We start from the raw sequence: 19,197 nt of genomic DNA, 5'->3' as shown, positions 1-19,197 counted from the left end.
ATTCTCCCTGTCATGAAGATGCTGCTCTTTTACTGAGCTGGCCTCCCAGATAGAGTGACATGAGGATAGCAACATGGATTTCTGTCAGCAGCTCATGCTCAGCTGCTAATCAGAGGAGAGGAGACTCAGTCACGATCCATTACCTGCAGCCCTGTGACTAATTCCTAATGAGGTCTCTCAGAGCAGCGGGAGGATCCTGGGTAATTATCCCAAGAACCTCACTCCAGATTAGCTGGAAAACACTCAGATGGAGCTTGAAAGGTCACTTTGTTCTAGTAGGAAAAGCTCTCACCTTTCCCTCTTGTTTGCTGTCTTCCTTTGCTCAGGTCTGGTCTGCCTTTGTCCCATGTTATCCCATGAAATCCACATGTGTTTGATCTCAGAGGACCCATGGATGACATCTCCTTCTCTTCCCTTAAATATTCTTCCAGCTCCTTTCCTCTCCCAGCCACTTTTTTACTTATTTTCTTTAGCATCACATAACCAATAGAGATCTATTCATTAACTTTCCAGTTTTTCCACCTATAGATCAAGCTACTTGTCGGTGTACCTATTTACCTGATGTGTCATCCTCAGGTTTTTTATAACACCAGCCATCATCACAGTATATAAAAAGCCTCAATTTGTTTATTGCTAATTAGGGAAGCACCAGAATTCAGTGATTTAGATAATCACTGAATAGTAAAGGCAACCTGCCTATTATTTTTAAAGGCAAATGATAACAATAATAATAATATCCCCCCAACATGATTCAGTAAATGAAACCCAGTTTCTGTGAAGCCAAGATTAAAACAGTACTTGCCAAATTATACTCAAAGCGGAAGATGTAATATAGCCCATTCATCTGAAAAATTAAAATTTGTGCAAGTACGAGGATTCCAGAAATAAAACCATCTGGGCAAATGAGCAATTAAATTCCACATTCCCTTATTTCATTAAAAAAAAAAAAAAAAAAAAAAAAAAAAGCTTGGGAATAACCTTAGTAAATTACATGCCCAGTGAACTTTCTCCTTCTACTGAAGCTGACTCCTTGCTAACTAGCATGTATTTATTTATCAGTTCAGTTATGACCTCTATCTGTTGCCTTCTGGACCAGCTCCCCAACCGGGACCAAAGCCATGGCTTCTAGCCTCCACATAAAACCTCTGTGACTTTTCCCAAATTTTATGTTCATTAGAGAGTCCCAAAAGCTGATATGCAAACCTCTTACGCAAATCGGCTGTTTGGGAGGGACAGAGAGGCATGGACACTACATCCCTTCAATATTAATGGAAAAGGTCACATTTATTCATAATATAAAATTATGAATATCTGTCTGGATAATATACAGGAGTCAGAAGTCCATCAAAACTTGAGGGCAGCTGGGCACCCGATGCACTTAGGCACTTCCTTAGGCTCCATTCTCCAGCTTCATGTGCCTTTAGCTTAGCCCCTGTCACAAGCATGAACATGTTGCACCAGCCACTATACGAAGCCACAGGACACCACCAGTCCTGCATCAGGGAACTTGCAACACAAAAGATGATAATAGCAAACAGGAGAGAAAAAGGCTAGAAACAAGACAATCCCTCTCTCCATTTTCTTCCCAAATCCCCTTATTGCCACTTCCCTTTCTGCTGTTCCCTACCTTGCAGGTGGAGTTTGCTCTCAGTGCTTTGCAGAAGGACAGAACTCACAGAGTCCAGATTGTCATAGCTGTTACAACCCAGAGGGCCAGTCCGAGTTTCTGTTACCTAAAGCAGGATGTAGAAAAAGAGAGAAAGGCTTGTTCCTTTTGTTTGAAGCATTGCATCTTCCTCCTGCAGGCTCAGACCTTGTGATATCATGACCTATCACAACCAGAGAACACAATCCAAAATACAATTTACACAGCTGAGAAAATGTATCCCTCACTGGACAACCATGGCTAATGCTTACTACTCACAAAAGCTGGATAAAAAGAGAGAATTGTGCCTGCTTTCTTTATGGTACTGTATGTAATTCTGAGATTGGCAAAGGGAGCCTGCAGATTGATGTTTCTCATAGAGGATCTCCACTGGAGAACACCAGAAGCCAGCAGAGAAATTATTTGCTAGCTTGTGTTGTTGGAAAACAGGAAGAAGAAACAGGCTGTCAACCAGCGATGGTGCCTAGTGTTCTCATGACATACGTGCACACCATCATGCTAAGGATACATTGAGATGCACATGACCTACAATATCACCACGGTGGTTGTAGCTATTTCTAGCCTTGGAGGAGAGTTGCCCTTCCTGAATTCACAGGGAGTGATTATCTGCTGTCACTGTTTCAATATCTCAATCCAATTTCCCATCCAGGAGGGAACAGACTCAGCCATGAGACACCACAGCACAATAACAGAAGCTGAAACCTTTCAGAAATGGCTAACAATGATGACTCCATCCACATCATTTCCCTGGAGTGAACTCTGGGACAATAAAATCCCTCCCTAGTATAGGATGATTGCTTTCAGGGAAGGCAGCCTTTGTCTGCAGAGCCATTTTCCTTATTTTGTTTGCTCTGAACAGCCCCCCTCCTTCCTGCTCCAGTCCCTGAGATATCTCTCAATCCATTTCATTCTACATGTTTTGGTAATGGCACACTCTGGGTTTTCCACCTTTCCTTGTAGTTAATTTGTCTGACAGGCTGCCCAGAGAGGTTGCGGAGTCTCCTTCTCTGGAGATCTTCAAAACCTGTCTGGTTGCCACCCTGTGCCATACGCTCTAAAGGTCCCTGCTTGAGCACGGGGGTTGGACTAGGTGATCTCTAGAGGTCTCTTTCAACCTCAACCATTCTGGGATTCTGTGAGATATGCTTAGCAGAATTTGCTATAACTCCAAGAGGAAAATACTTCCAGGCTACATGGGTTTGGCCACTTTACACAACTGCTTCTCCTTTCGAAACCTCATTTCTAATCTAGAATATCTGTTCCCTCTCTTCCTACATGTGCTCGTGGCCTTCCAGAGGTCAGAAAGCTTCAGTAGAAGAAAATCTGCATCAGCAGAAAGTTTCTCTCCCATATAATCATCATTATCAATGACCATCTTCTCTACCAACTTTACTGGTCAGGGAGAGATCGCTTCTTCATTAAGGACCATAAAAGAACAAATCAACCAAAGGAAACCAGTGCAGAGCATCTTATTGCAATCAGGAAATATGTTATACTGGAATGGTGAAGCACTTCCCCGTATCCCTATAGTAGCGATATAAAAACACCATCCTCTTTTTCCTCCTGTGGCAAGACACCGTACCTTGATTGCTCCGGTAGAGATCTGGATCTCATGGAGTCTCCTCATGGTGCCATCACGGTCTACAAAGTAGGAGGAAGCAAGCTGGTGCAATGCTTCGACACTCTGGGTAGCGTTTCCTGACTTTCTGTCGAGTCGGCTTTTGTCCATATACATGGTCAAGGCCTCCTCTCCTGCAGCAGAAAGAAAAGGAGCTGTGAGTGGTGCCCAAAGGCTGCCGTGGAGGGTGACCTCGACAGAATTGCATGATATCTCGTGTTGCATATGAAGACAAATCCCTAAAAGTAAAACTTTCTTAAATGAATCCATCTTTCCTCTATAGGGCCTCCATAGGGCCAGTGCCGTATAAATGAGCCTTCTCTATTCAGAAGAGACTAGATCCACCACAGATGTAGATCAGCTCCACTGAACTCAGTAAATAACATTTCAGGCGGTTGTTAGTCACTGCAGCTATAGCACAACTGCTGGAATAGACTCAGACTGGAGAAATGCTTTTCTCCATGGGCAGTACATCTACGATGACGCACACCTAACGGGAGCAGATGCCACTCTTATGCAAGTCTCTGACCTGATTTATAGAAGGAATAAATGATGATTTAAGTTGCAAATAGGACATAAGCATGTAGGAGAGTGCAGAGGACAAACAATTGCTAATTGCACCTCTTTGGCTCCCAGTGGCCATGCAAAAGAGTAAGTGGGCGAGTGAGGGGGAACAAACAGATGAAAGAGCAAATGAGAAAACTGAGCTAAGCCACTTCATTTTCTCTCCTAGAACCAAATTCAGTGAATTTAAGCAGAAAGTGGAAGGTAAGAAACAACAGGTTAATCTGAGCTGGTAACCATGGAGCCCAGGAGGGAAGTTAGGGTCCCAATAGCACTAGACATCCTGAACATTAGCAGAAACCTGAACAAAAAGAAACATACATGAAAAGGGCAAAAGTTTAGAAGTAATATTACTTAAAAGTTCAATTTGTGCTGTATGAACTAGATTAAAATCCAGTCTGTTTTTAACAAAAAGTAGTTTTTATAGAGTTGAAAGGAGTAAAGATAGAAAATTGTCCTGCTTCTCTAACATTTGTAGCTTGATTTTAATAAATGAGCAGAATAGACACTTAGGGTAGGAATGTGCCATGTCTACATAGCTCTCTTAATGAGAAAAATGGTGCTTGTTCTGATTTCATAGATGAAGCGCTGATGAATACATTGCCACTGGCAGTACTAGCATGGTCAAAAAATTCATCACCACTTTTTAGTCCAAGAAATATTTCGCTCTTCAGCAGTTTTTATGGAGAACGAGCACTTACTTTTTTTTTTTAAAAAAAAATCTGATTAGTTGAAATCATTTGATTTGTTCAAATATTTTCTTTTATTTCATACATGAAAAAAACAAAAACAAACAAAAAAACCCAGTAACCCTTCTCCCCTTTCCCTGGAATTTTTCCAGCTTTTATCTAGAAGCCAAGTAACTGAAAACAAAACAAAAATACTCTGGCTGAAAATCAAAATATTTTCATTAGATTTTAGCTTTTCAAGCAACTGATATATTGACGATTAAATCTTTTGCTTTGAGACGAAAAATGCAATTTTTTTGCTGGAAATATTTTTTTTTCAGGAAAAGATCAATGAAATCCTTTAACTGGTTCCAAGGAAGCTAGATGGAAAAGTTTTTTTACGTAAAACTTTATAGCTTTAATATTTTGTCGAAAGCAACATACATACTTTTTTTTTAACCACGATCAAAGTCACAGTAGTTACAGTATCATCATTACCAGTGCTCACAAGAGCACTTTTCCTGGAAAATTACCAGCTTTTATTTCCTTTCCCATGTTAACATTATTATTCACGGAGCAGCATGGAGAGTCCTTGGCAGAGATCAGGGCTCTGTCATTTCAGGCTGTACCCACACAAATAGCAGAAAGATGGTTCTTGTCCCAAAGGATTTAAAACCTAAGTATCTGCTGAGACACAACAGGTTTGTACAGCCAACAGACGGGGAAGCACAAGGTAATGAGATGACTGTGATTAGTTAGAGAAGTGGCGGTCACAGTGCACCAGATGCCTGGCCACTGATCACGTTTTTTTCAGGTCTCATCACTGAGGTAAATTTGAGAGAGACTTGAAGAAAGGTCAGACTCTGAGTTTACAGCAGATGTAAAAGGGGCTTTGCCTCCATTTCAGGAGGCTGGGAAAGGAAAGAGAAGATCTGCAATAAGTCTCCCTAGCAGCAATTCTCAAAGAAACCCCTGGGATCCAGATGTCAATTCTTTTTCAATCCCACCAGTAATTGAGGTAAAAATAAAAAAAAAAATAAAAAAATAAAAAAAAAGCTTTTTGTTGTTGTTTTTCCCCCTGGAAAATAACACTACCTTCTTTTTAATGCTTTCTTTTTAATAGCCTTGGCACAAAATTCAACACTGTTTTAGTCCAGACTCTAGCTCATTGGTAGCTAGCGGAATGCTGAGATTGGAGATCACTTGGAGAGGAAGCAACCAGGAAGCCTGGGTTGAATGTCCATCAGGGAAAGCCCTCAGATGGTAACGAAGGCTACAAATCAGCAGGAGATTCACAGTTAACCTTGGGTGCCTAGACAGGAGGAGGCAGGCAAGGAACCTCTAGGCATTTGAGAGCTTTAGGGCAGCAATACATTCTCCCCACAAAAGCTGTCATTTTTTCCTCCCTTAGGTGTTTGGACCTCTCCACACGGGAGGAAGAGGAAGAAAAAAGGAGAAGAAAGAAAAGCCTGCGAGGTTTGATATTTCTCCTGAGGGATAAATACTGCCTCTGCGAGTGAAGGGGGCTGCACGGAGATGCTATTTGCTGAAGATCTATTCTGTGTACATGAGCACAGACTAGGAAAAGTACAGCATCCCCATGGAGAGTGCACGTGAGAAAGCAACCCTTAGATCAAGAGAGGTTAATAGACTTTTGCTGCATTATTAAGTCTTAATTTCTCGTTTATTAAGCTGATACTATGTTCAAAGTTGTCTTTCCTTCAGGGCTTTCCCTGCAAATTGGCTCTCAGCTCTGTGCACTACATCATGGAGCATGGATGCCCTCAAAACGACCCTTCACCAATCTCTTTGTCAGAACTAAACTGGAGCAGATCTATCTCTTTATTAGGCTCGGAGGGTAGGGGGAAATAAGGAGAAGGGGGGGAACCTGCCTTCTCTGCAGCTCAAAAGCATCAGAATCGTTCCTTATGTGACCAGATGTGAGAATAGCTGCTGTGCTCAGCTTTGGGTTGGTCTGATCCAGCACTCGGCCTCCTGGAGTCCATGCAACAACTGGCATTTAAAAGCAAAGACGTTTCTTATACATTTGCTACTCATTTGCAACCTAAGAAGACAACAGGCTGAGCTACGGATCACTGTAATCCCAAGCAGAATTTTTGTAACTTTTCTGAGAAAACCTGAGGTCTTGAGAGAGCAAGGGTGACAGCATCTCCCAGGAGATGTCTCGTTTGATATCACAGTGGTCTTGCTTAGCGCAAAAACTCTGATTACTGAGTGTCCTCATTGCATAATGCATGCTCAGATTCATCTGCATCTTCTTTTGGATTGCTGCTGCTGAGATAAATCCTTTCTTTCTCTCCCATCATTGCTTACCATGCTCTGGGCTGATAGAGCATTCAGCACTCCTCTCCAACACTGGTTCTCGTTACAAGCCTCTGCATATTTAAAATTGTTGTGTTGTAAAATCAGGAGAAGAAACAAGCCACTGTGAATAATTCACAACCTCACCCAGGCAAAATTAAAAATATATTTCACCATCGAAGGTCTTTCTTATTTTGGAATTTCCAGGGATGCGAAAAGCAAAAAGCATCAATAGAAAAAGAGACAGAAAAAAAAAGTAAACCCACAAACAAAACTCTCAATCTCACTGGTTTCTTACTTGACTGGTTTGGGCTGTGTAAAATTTAGCCTTGAGGAGTTATTTCCTCAATAGACAGGAGTTTATCTCTACATGGATTTCTTTAAGGACTGATACATGTAGTCACTCATGCTCTTCAGTGCATGGAAACCTGTGCTTTTACAATTCTTGCTGATGGAGTGGACAGATTTGAGTGGGTGGACTGAAACTAAAGCCTCAGGTTCTTTGAAGGATGCTTGCAGCAAGAAAGACCATTTGACTTCAGTGGATCCATGCCAACTTACCTACCGCCTGATTTGTGCATGAATCATATGCACACATCTCATCTCATCTCTGTCTCATCTGATTGTCTGCAGAATGTTCAGGGAACAGACAGATGGCCAAAAATTCCTCAAAGTTCACTACAGACTTCACAATCACTGCTCCATGTGGCAAGCCGGATACAGTACGAGAAGCAATAGCAACAAACCTTGTACTGAGAATTAGATCCTTTATCATTGAAGTATCTTCTCTAAGGATAGCAGTTTTTAATAAAAAAAAGCATTTAAATGCACATCCCAAAAGACCAATAAAAAATACAAGAGAAAGAAAATCAACAGGAAGTTTCAAGAAGAGCTGCTGATTTTCACCCCTCTTGTGTGCAGTACTTCTAATACTTGAAAGGTTTATGCAGCACCAGTGCATACATGTGAGTTGCTGGTGCTACAGTTCTCTGTCTTGGGCCATCCCTGACATTCTGCCCCCCCCCCACAAGCTTCTTTGCAGTCCTTGTGTGAACATTTTGCATTTAATTTTTTTTTGTAAGTCTAGTCCATGTTTCTGCTTTCACTTCTGCATTCAGCAGAGGCTTTTCCAGCTATCTCTTTCCCTCTGCATCCCCTCCTTGCCAACTCCTTGAACTCCTTTTTCCCTGGAGCTCTTTCAAATTCATTGAGAAAGGACACTTTGCTCCCTGTATTTATTTATGATCAGAAAAAGAGGGATCAACTACAATACATTCTCAAAGTAAGCATAGGGGTATCAAAATTCATAGAGAGACCCAGCTGGCAGACAGAGCATGTTTATCTTGACCTACGTGGATACACAGTGTTGTCAAAGGAGCACGAGTGTGCCCATATCACAAAGGCAGCGCTCCCATGCACTGCGCTCCAAATTCATTTGCAAAGGCTGTTTATGCTCTTGGGATTTCCATACTGTCTGCATAAGAGAGGGGCTGCAACGGGGATGCTGGGGCCATCCTCCATCTGGAAGGTTTGCAGATGCTGCCCTGCACCCTCTCACCCCACCACTGACACCAATGGAATAAAACGGGCCAATGTGCACCTACCTCCCAGGGTGGCGGAGATGAGGATGTGGGTGCCGTACTTTTTGATGATGGTCTCAATGAACTGCTGCGTGGTGGGTCTCCTGCCCAGGAGGCGGATGCTCCGCTGGAATTCGGGCATCAGGGGCAGTGGGTTGTGGAGCAGGTCCCTCCGCTCGATGGCTGTGTTCCTCACCTTCCAACGGGCAAACTCCCTACACGACAACACAGGAACACAACAGGGGTGAGGCTGCAAGTCCGGGTGAGCAGAGGGAACTGCCAGGGAACAGGAATGTGGGTGGCCAAGGGGACGATCCTGCTGGACACCCCTGCACAGATACACACGTGAGGCTACAAGGCTAGAGAGAAGAGGGAGAGGAAGGGAAAGAGGAAGAGCGAAACGTTACTGCACAAGAACAACACATCTCGAGCAGGAGCATCACAGCTAGTGAGGAGGGAGTTTCAGGGTCTCCAGAGTGTCTCCACTTTGGGGTCTCCAGAGATACTTTGCAGAGTACTGAGCTCCCCTATGTTGGGAGCAGGCTGCTGCTTCCACCCTCACACGCATTGCAGTCTTGCACCATTCCTTAAAGCAGCAAATTCTGGCTCCTGTCAGAAAAAAATAAGCTATTTGGCTAGGCAGACTTTATGTCCAGTGTGACTGTTGCTATGTCTCCGTGTCACTGTGTTACCAGGTCTTCCTGCTAGTCAAAGCTCCTGTTTTTGCAAAACTCAGAACATATTTATCTTTCAGCACTAGGAAATACAAAAAGATTATTTTTTGAAAGAAAAAGAGCTCTTGATAACCCTTCTAAAAGGATTGATTCAAATATAAGGAGAGGCCAGGATGAAAATGGAGGTTCTATTAGTTTTTCTTTATTTATTTATCTTTTTTAAAAACTACAAGGTCATTTAAAACACCCTCTTTTAAACTAATAGCAACTGGAAAAAAATAAAGCTCATTGCAAAATTGTTGCTAATTTGCAAAAGCAATCCCTTATTGTAGGTATCCATTTTGAAACAACAAACAGGGAAAGATATGGAGAAAACCTTGAACACACACATGTGATCTAAAAATGGGGCCTCTAACATATATCACCAGCTGAGCACCTAAAGGATGAGAAATCTATTAATGTCCTTTGAAAAATATCAAGAAAAGCCTTCTTAAAAGTAAAAGGTTTTATTTATAACCACTATACTGTGATGTACATGCACTGTCTTAAACCATTTTTCAGATAATTGAGTCACAAGCTTCTTTGTCTCTTTTTATTCGCTTATTCCTTCAAATCAGATTTAAGGGAAAAAATCACTTAAATAACAGAAATTACAATATCTGGCAGTGACATGGCATTTTCTATCAATATGAGTCAACCAGCACTAGCAGTGCTGCTTTGCTGGTAAAGAACCTGATACATATGCAGATTTAGAAGATGTCGTAAGTTGGTTGCAAAGCCAGAATCACAAGCCACATCTCTTTACTCCCAGGTTGCTTCTGCATCCACTTTATTTTATGCCAGTTCTATGATTTTACTAAGCATTAAAATTAAAATAGCAAAATGCTAGCCTTCTATTTCAAAATGTCTCCCTATCCCTGAGCTAATCCTCAATATGTAACCCCTAGGCTTTCACAAGCCAAATAACAATCCCCAAACAGAACACCTCTGCGTACTACATCGCAAAAGTCATTAGTGTTAGACCTTGTAAACCTTATCTTCCCCAGAAAAACATTTGTCAGCAAGACCCTCTGAACTCTCCATCCACTCTCCTCCTAAAAAAACTTAGCACTAGGAAGGAAGAAGAGTTGGATCATTCAAGCTGACTGTGGATGATAAGTATGTTAGGAATGTTAATGTATTTATTGTATGAAGAGATCATAGTTAGAATGTAGTTCTGCTCTCCCAGATTAGTGTAAAAGTCCAGTATCTAGTACCCAGGGAAGACACGCACGTGGAGTTCCTATGGTTGCTTTTGAGGATAGTTAGAGCCTTAAAAGCAAAGCTTCACTCCAACATGACAGAGCAAGTTTGCTCCAGGTCATTTATGGCTAGAGTGGAGATCCCAAACCTGGCTGTAGAATGAAATCTCTTTTTTTTTTTTTTTTTTTTCATGAAGAAGGAAGGATCCTGCCAGTTCAGAGCAGTTGCCCTACGTGGAAGGATGAAGATTTGGATGCTAAAGGACAGCCAATGTTGCTACTGTGATGAAGGTTTTATAATAATAAAGATGCCCTTGTCCCTATCATGAAGCTCATAAATAGCAAATGTGGGAAAAATGCCATCTGTGCTTCCTCTCCAAGGAGACAATTGTTAGTTCCTGTGAAAGGAAAGCACACTTCTGCTCTCCAAGTGCTGCTTCTTATAATTCTTATCAGTAAAGTCAGGAGGGGCTATAGCCCTTATGATGCAGTACATTTTCCAAGAGGAGTGTGGAAATACTTCACGTTCCTAGAAAAGTTAGAGAGGGTTTGCTTTTGTCTGTGTCAACATATCTATTTCAAAGTAAGTGAGCTGAAACATGCAACTGTTCAAGTGAGGCTCTTGTGATAGATCAAAATCTCAACCAAATGATGGGTGGGGATGGACAAGACAAGTAGTGATGCAACTAGAACGAAAGACTGCAAAGTAGTGGACCCTGAAGGTGAGAAAAAAAAAAAACACCATAATGAAAAGACAATTTGGTAAATAACTTGCTCAAGAGGGAGCCTTGAGTCATTTTATACATCAGGTCCAATATCACCTTATGACACCACCAGCAGGAGGCAAAAAGAGGAGTTTCAAGGAAGTTATTGCTATATCTCCAACCTTGCCTGCTACCAAGGGACAACTGCAAGCTCCCATTCACACGGCAAACAAGTTCTTAGCAGAATTCACATCCACATCAAAACACGATAGAGTAGCAGAGATTTTCCACTTGGTCCTTTCACACAGTCCCTTCCTAGAAGTTTCTGCTCCTAGAGCATATCACTGAGGTAAAAGCCACAGCACTATTATCCTATCCAAATGCCTGGATGTATGGCTTTCATAGCTGATGAGAAAAGCTGAGCAAATACTTTATGATGAATAATTTATGCAACTAACTTAGATGTTTATCTTCTGCTCATAGAATATCCATGAGCCAGTTGCAATTCTCTCTAATTTATGCATTATATGAATTTACTTAGTGACATTTTTCAAGCTTTTTTTTATGTTTTGGCATAGTATTTGGCGGTACTCTCTCTTTGTGTGTTGTTGCTGGCTTGGGACTGGTCAAGCAAATGATGTGATATTGTTTATCTTCCTGATTAATGAATAAAAATACATGTCCACATTTAGAACTTGGCTTATCCAGTCCCAGAAGATTGTACATTGAAAGCAATCCTCTGAATACTAGCAATCCTTCATGCAGCTCTTAGAACTCCATACTGTAAGATGCACCCAAGGCCAAGATCATGGTGCAATTTTGTAAAACAGACTTGACATTAATGAATATGGCTAATGAAATCACATAGAATTATTGAGGTGATAAAACAAAAAGAAGAGATTTGCAGGGAATAGTATACCTCCTGCCTTAAGGGACGATCCAAACTGTCACTTTTGAAATCTGTGGAGAAAGACTTCCAAAGCAGATTTTCTATTAAATTGCAATGCCAGACTTAGTTGCCTTTTCTGCAGAGGGAGCTGCTATTGGCCAAAACTGAAATCAGGACACAAGATTAAGTAAACATACTCTCATATATTTGGCAACGCACTATCCTTGAATCCATGAATAGACAGAGGTTCCATCAAGACCTTGGATTCACAGATGACATAAAAAGGGACACCAATTTTTTAATTTACAGCAAATGTTCTCAGAAGCCATTTCATTGATCACGGTTTCTGAGAAACATCAGTGCAACAACAATCTTAATGTCACTGCCTGGAAAGCACAGGTGAGGACCCCATCAGTTTCCAGGTACTCTGTAAAAGAGAAAAATTGCATAGTGGTTTGCTAGTTTTTCAGGTGAAGAAGTTGCGAAGACCTAACAAAGAATAGGATGAATTCCCATGAGGCAGCTTGTATTAGCACAGAGTTTTCTGGCCCTCGGGGGAAATCCCTAGCAAGAATCTGAATTTCTGCCAGTGGGTAAGCTTTTAAGAGAGGAAGGAGACAAACCTTTTAAGAAAGAGAAGGAAGAATATGTATCCCTGATGTAGAGACGGGATAAGGAGAAACTATGACCTAACGTCTGCATAGGAGGGAAGAGGCAGTTGTTTATGCTCTAATGTCTCGCCAGTGTAGACAGTCCATGTTAATGTGGAGTGTACACAGGAAAATGCCTGCCAGGTCAGTGGAGGGGAGTCTGCTGTCTAATGCCTGGTGAAAACATTGCAGAGTCTACTCTTCTAATGGCCAGAGGGGTAGGAAGTGTCTGGCTGCTAATGCCTAATGGGGGAAGGGAACGACAGGATGAGAGGATCTATGTACAGTAGCGGCAGGGAGGAAGATATGTAGATTTCAGGCCTTCCTCCCTGTCACAGTAAGGGAATACATTCTATTTATACACAGCTAAATCTACGAAAATACTTGCCCCTACAGAGTCTGTGTTAATGAACTAGACATCAAGGCAATGAAGGTCAGAGACAGCAGGAAACACAAGGGGAAAGAAATGGCTAAGGAGGGAAGAAAAGCCAAAAGCCAGAGACGGATACATCCCCCAGACCACTCACTGCACCAGCAGAGAGGCTAGGAGAGTCCAAGGGCATGAATATCTCTACCCAGGGAGAGGAGTCTGAAACCGAGAGGCCATCAGAGCAAATTAAATTCCCCATCTTCAAACAGCCAAGATGACTAAAGAATGTAAGTGAAGAAACAAGTTCAGTACAGATCTCAGGGGCCGTCGCTTGAAACCAGAGAGAGATTAAATGCATTAAACAATGAGCGAGATGGAGTCTGTCTGGAGAAGAAAAAAAATGGTAAGAAAAAAAAAAATCACCCAGAGCAGGAAGACCCCAAGCAAAGCCCAGAACTGTCATGTTAACTAGTACATCCCAGCACCTCCTGCTCCTTGGCTGCTGGATATGTTGCCTTCAGGGCCTACAGGGCAGTTAGATCATCCCACACACAGTACACTTTCAGCAAACAGACCTAGCTCTACAGACTAAAAACAGCTCCCTAGGAAATGGGAAAGGTGAAGTCACCACCTTTTTTTCTGCTCAGTTATTCCTTATTCTTTTTACAGATCACAGCTCTAAAGCCATCCACTGCTCCCATAGGTGATGTGCAGACAGTCTTTACAAAAACAGCAACAGGCTTTTCAGTAATAGCAAGGTGTAATCATTGCTTATTCTCAGCTACCTGGCATAATGTGGACATTATTGACTTGATGTCAGCAAGACTCCAGATCAGAAAGAGAACTAATTTCCAGAGCCTTCTTGTTCTCTTGCGTTTTGGATATATAGGTAAGAGACATCTGCCTAGACATGTCTCTGTCCCTCGTTTTCATCCAAACATCTCAAAATCATTAAAAAAGACCCCTATGTTGTAGAAAAGCGTTATTACCTGTTAGGATAAATATTAACTAAACTAGAGAGATTTTAGACCTTGCCAGAAGTAACTGGCAAGCTTTGTGCTAGCACTGAGAACTGAGTCCAAAGTTCTCAGGAATACTCCCTGATACAGACAGACTTATTTTCCCTTTTCTCAGTCTAATTGTCCCAGTCAGGGGCTGTAGATGCCTTTGGTCCTCAGGCTGAGAGAGCTTCCAAGTCACTGCAAGCCCTTAACTCAGCAAACATTGCCATGGGGCAGGATACCAGCAGGAGAACAGAATTATATCCCTTATTATTTGCTGCCCAATCTGTTTTATTGTTAATCTGTAGTGGGTATCTCTGGTCATAGTGAGATTGGTGATTTTTTTTTTTATTTTTTTTTCTAGTCTATGTCCTCAAAATCCCAGACATGTCCAGGCTGAACAGTAGAATATTCCTTCAGGAATTTCTTCTGCAGTCTGGCTTATTCTCTGTCCAGGGCAGCATGAATAAATCAGCCTTTAAAGCTGAATTTTTAGAAGGACCAACAAGAATTATGTTCCTGTGAGGGTTGGCACTCATCCCCCTAATCTCTTTAAAAAAACTTGAGTCCATAGACTCAAATGAGTCCTAAATTAGACAGACGATGAAGACCTGCCGTAAGAGAGGAAAAAAAAATTCAAAATCTAATTCTGAAGAAGTATGAAAAAGAAATCACTTAAGCTGAAAGCCTGACATCATTTTGCATAACAACCAGGCAAGCAGGCATGCTGGCCTATAACAGCTTGCAGGTGAATAAGATAGATTGACCACTGATATATTGATAAAGTCTGTGCTGTCTACAGCAGTCTTATTCCTATAATGTATTTATCTGGATGGGACTGAAACCAAAGGGAAGACCATCAGTATTTGGGTCACTCAGTAGAATCATATGGTGAAAGCAAAACATATGGTAAAAGTAAAACCAAGACACCTTGCTCTAGGTGTCTGAAGCCTCAAGAACTCCCCCTTCTCTAGGCAATCATTTCAGCCCGTTGCATCTTCTAAGAAAACAAAAGTTTGCAAGACGCATTAAGATAGAAAATTCCTTCAGAGTCAGATAGATTTCATGTGACCTTGAAAGTATCTCAGTAAACACATTGTTCCAGAATTGAATTAAAAAGAAATCACTCAGACAAACATGACTGAGTCTTGTGACCTCTGTTAGGATGTGACTATGCTTGAGTCTCTTAGGAGGGAACATGTAATTGTTGGGTGCTATGAAGATTGATTTGTTTTAAAAAGAGATGAATCTGGAATAAATTTATAACTACATCATCAAAGCAGAGAATTTTAGGGTAGGTAAAAATGAGTTAAAGGACAGGTCATTAGATTTGGTCAGTGCCAGATTTCCTAACTAATTATAGCTACCATTTTGGTCAGACAGTCACAAGCAAATACATTTCACCAGAATCAGCTATTATAGTTACCTTTCCTCACATGCATCCTTTAACAAAGTACAAACTGTTTTGGGGACATTTTTTCCACTCAGCTTTGCCCATGATGCTCTTTGTGCAGATTTCATTGTGAACAGCACATACCTCAGGCACTAGACATGCCCTCCTCACCACCACCCTACTTTATCCTCATTCACCCTGGAGAGTAGTTTTTAAGTAGTTCCCATTACTGTTCACACCATTTCAGCTGCTTTCAGCATTGGGCTGATGGCATTTCTTCTGAGCCACTACAATTTACACAGCGGTTGATGCTGGCTGCTAGAAGCCAGAGTGACATCTCTACCAGGGCTCCCAGCATTGTTAGCACCACTGCAGCTTAACAAACATTAGCAACAATAGGAAGTGTTGTGTCCTGCTATTTTCTCCCTAAAAACCCTCCTGACTCAGATACAGTTTATTAAACTGAGGTTGTTATTCTAATAGGCTGCCAGGTCCAATACTCCAAGGTCTGAAATGGACACTGTAGAGACACCTTTTTCTCCAGTGGAGATTATGATAAAAATCACAACAGATGCAGCCAGAACAATTCTTCACTGAAATATCTGAGCTAGCCTGGAGGAAGACATCTATGAGGCAGGCACTTGTAGGTCTACAATTATGACTACGATGGTACTATTTTTTCTGACTACACCAATACTATTCTTCATAGCAAAGTGTTCCGGATGTATGTTGCTATGGCCTTGACCAGAACACAGGATCAAGCAGAACCTGGAAAGTCAAAAAGCTGTTACAAATATATTTTCATTTTTGAAGCAACAGATGGCGAAGGAAACATCTGAGTCACTGAATTTTAGACAGTCTTGAGGGAACCTGGGACAATCAAGCAAGTACAATTTTTGCTTATCTTCCCAACGCTTCTAATTCGCTTCTTCTTGTACACTCCTACACTTAACATAAGATCCTGTCCAGACAACTAATTGTATAAAACAGCCAGTCAGATATGACAGGTTGGAAAGGAAGACACAGGGGATGGTGAGAGACTTGACTAACGTTGTGTAGGAGCATGGGACAGAGACAAGAATAGGTACAGTATTGTCAGTCTTGTATCCCTTATAAAGAAAAAATAAATAAATAATCTTACCCTGATTAAGTATTTGACTCGATAGGCCAGAGGACAAAACTCATGAAGACTAGAAATCTATTATTTTCAAAACCAAGTGTGCAATGGAAGACAGAGAGACAGATTTTGATTTATAGAGCAGATATCAAGCCATCCGGGGGAACATACACTCACCTTCAGTTGTGGTGAGCAGACTTTGCCCCATGTAGCCCCTCAGCAAGCCAGGTCCGCCCTACCCCAATGTTCATCATCTAAAGTAGGTCACCATTGCCTACCAGTGCTCTTGTGAGCACAACAGCATGAATCAAATGCTATAACAAGAACAGTTTGGAACAAGTCATTTCATTAAATTACACTTGCTTCATTTCCTGGAGAAATAGGTGTTTGGACTGTGAGTTATTAAAAAAAAAAACAAAAACTAATTTTTACTGTCTCAGGCTGATAACCTCACCCCAAGGTTTGCTCTTTACTTATCATGATTTACAGTAAATTCAGATGGGGGAAAAAAAGTGAGAAATCTGGACTTGAACTTTAAATTCTCGTATTAGAAACTAGGGTATCTGACTAATGCACTACTGCCAACTTAAGCACAGCATTTGTCAATACTGAGAGAGTAAGTATCAAAAATTTACCCTTGATTGCCTTTTTGCTCAAAAAACACAGTATTTTCTCCTACATAGCTTGCAACTGTGTTTCGAAACTTGAACTGTTGTTAGAAAAAGAGAGCCATCATCACCCTCAGGTCAGTTGTGCTACTCACATGGCAAATTCACCATGTCAGGAGGAAAAAGAAAGGGCTTTTTTTAAATACAAGGCTCATCCTGCCTCTACAGCTCATATCCCATGTTTTCTACATCCAGCTGTGCCTCCCAAGGAAGCTGTGGCGGAGTCATCTGGGCACAATTGCGATGCTCCCAGGCTCGGCAAGAGGGATACATGGACCAGCAGTGGTGGCAGCGCTGTCCCCTTTGCCACCCCCACTCCCTTGAGTCATCCTCAGCTGATGGAGACTGGCAGCCTGGTGAGGGAGGTGCTGGTGGGTGACATGGGCAGGTAGTTGGCAAAGCTGCCTGTTTACATGAAGGAACTTGTACTACGGGCTGCTTGAGGGGTTCTTTTCCAGGTTAAGTGAAGTTAAGGGTGATTGTAGCCTCCTCTGCTGGGGAATGTCCTTCAGAAAGAGGAGAAGGACACAGGGATGTCCCCTCAGGGGGATTTGCTGGGCTGTGGTAGGGAGTGTATAGGGAAATAATGACTTGCAGGATGTCACAGGATGGAAGGACCAGTTGCTGTCAAATCCTAAGGATGCATGGTCATTCAGCACATGGTCACCAGTCTCAATATAATCCATAAGATGTGACAGGGACTCAAAGGCTGGCATCCTTTACTGCTTGAGTCATCACAAGGAAACTTGGGCAATACAGTTGTGAGGAAGTGGGTATGGGAGTGTGAACAGAATCAAATGGGTTTTGTCACAAAACATAACTACCTTCCCTCCTACATTCTGTAACATTGCAACATGATTTCTGACCAGTTTGTTAGAAGAAAATGGTTCCTCGGGACATCTTTTCCTGTACTTTCACCCTAAGATCTATGGCTCAGTGCCACTTTGATTTCCAAGCTGTGTTGTTCCAGTCAAGCCAACCCATCAGGGCCATGACATCCAGCAAGCTGCAATATATCCACCCAACACAGCACTCCAATGGTAACTGGACCTGAAACTGCTAATAAATTGTATAAAATTATATGTGAAGGTCTAAAAAATTAGGCAGCAGAGAATAGGTGCAGCAAATTTTAAGCCATCCATAACCAGAGAGATTTGTGTTTAGTTCAAGATCAAAAAACTGTCCCCAAAAGCCTGTGACATTTCAGAATTACAGCAAAATTGAAGAAAGTTTCTCTAGGAAAAAGGTGACCCATTTCCTCAGACTACATCCTTCTTAGGCAAAAAAAAAAATGAACACAAGCAATGAGAAAGCCTTGAATGTTCCCCTGTTGCTCCAAAATCTCATTTCAACAAAAATAAGTTTTGATGTATTTAATTTTCATTCCTAGTCATGCCATTTCAAACTCAGACATGTTTTGATGGATGAAATAAAAAGACTACAATAAAATAAAAATTCACTAACTGCTCAAGAAAGGCAATCTTTTTGCATGCTGCAAAGTGGCCCACAATAAAAACAAAAAAGCAACTATTCTTTTTTTGGGGGGTAAAATTTCATAAATGAAAAGCTTTATTTTTGTCCTGTCTCATCCAGGGAACAGGGACTTGTGAACGCAGTTCCCCTTGTTTTCTGGCATCTGTTTATGATGCTTTGGAGAAGTTGGTTTTTCATGTGCATGTTTAGCAGTTTCCAATCACAAGTCCTGCTCCCTTTGGCTGTTAAGGCAACAAGTGATGAACAACTTATGTGAGCAAGTGATCCATTTTATAGCAGAATTAACTCAGATCTGGAGCCCAGTTAAGGCATCTCACTAACAATAACAAAACGATAATGAAATGATAGTGCCCTAGGAAAGAGGAATCCAGCATGGACCAGACTTTGGCTTCTCATGTACAGGAGGAAGAGAAGCAAGCAAAGAAAGACCCATATGTTATTTCTGTTGCCACTGCAAGGATTAGAGAAATGGAGCACATGAGGAGAGACAGTCAACATCCCAAGAGTATGCACTGGCCCATGCACCATGGCTCTTTCTCCAAAGCTGCCTGACGACAACAGCCAACGTTGCTTTCTGG

General features: G+C 41.6%; 1 protein-coding gene across 1 annotated transcript in view; it reads right to left on the bottom strand.

The window, feature by feature from the left end:
• BRINP1 (BMP/retinoic acid inducible neural specific 1) overlaps positions 1–19,197 on the bottom strand; it is an 84,853-nt gene that overhangs the window by 18,330 nt on the left and 47,326 nt on the right. The window contains exons 3-5 of the mRNA XM_088527957.1: positions 8,443–8,633; positions 3,249–3,418; positions 1,628–1,733 (exon numbers count right to left, since the gene is read on the bottom strand). Of these exons, the coding sequence (XP_088384083.1) occupies positions 1,628–1,733; positions 3,249–3,418; positions 8,443–8,633 (467 nt within the window). The remainder of the gene's footprint in view (positions 1–1,627; positions 1,734–3,248; positions 3,419–8,442; positions 8,634–19,197) is intronic.

This window comes from Tinamus guttatus, unplaced genomic scaffold, assembly GCF_059628265.1.
Source record: "Tinamus guttatus ecotype Peru unplaced genomic scaffold, ASM5962826v1 Tinamus_guttatus_pri_ptg000297l, whole genome shotgun sequence".
Classification (NCBI taxonomy): domain Eukaryota; kingdom Metazoa; phylum Chordata; class Aves; order Tinamiformes; family Tinamidae; genus Tinamus; species Tinamus guttatus.
This window is presented reverse-complemented; position numbering and strand designations above follow the sequence as displayed.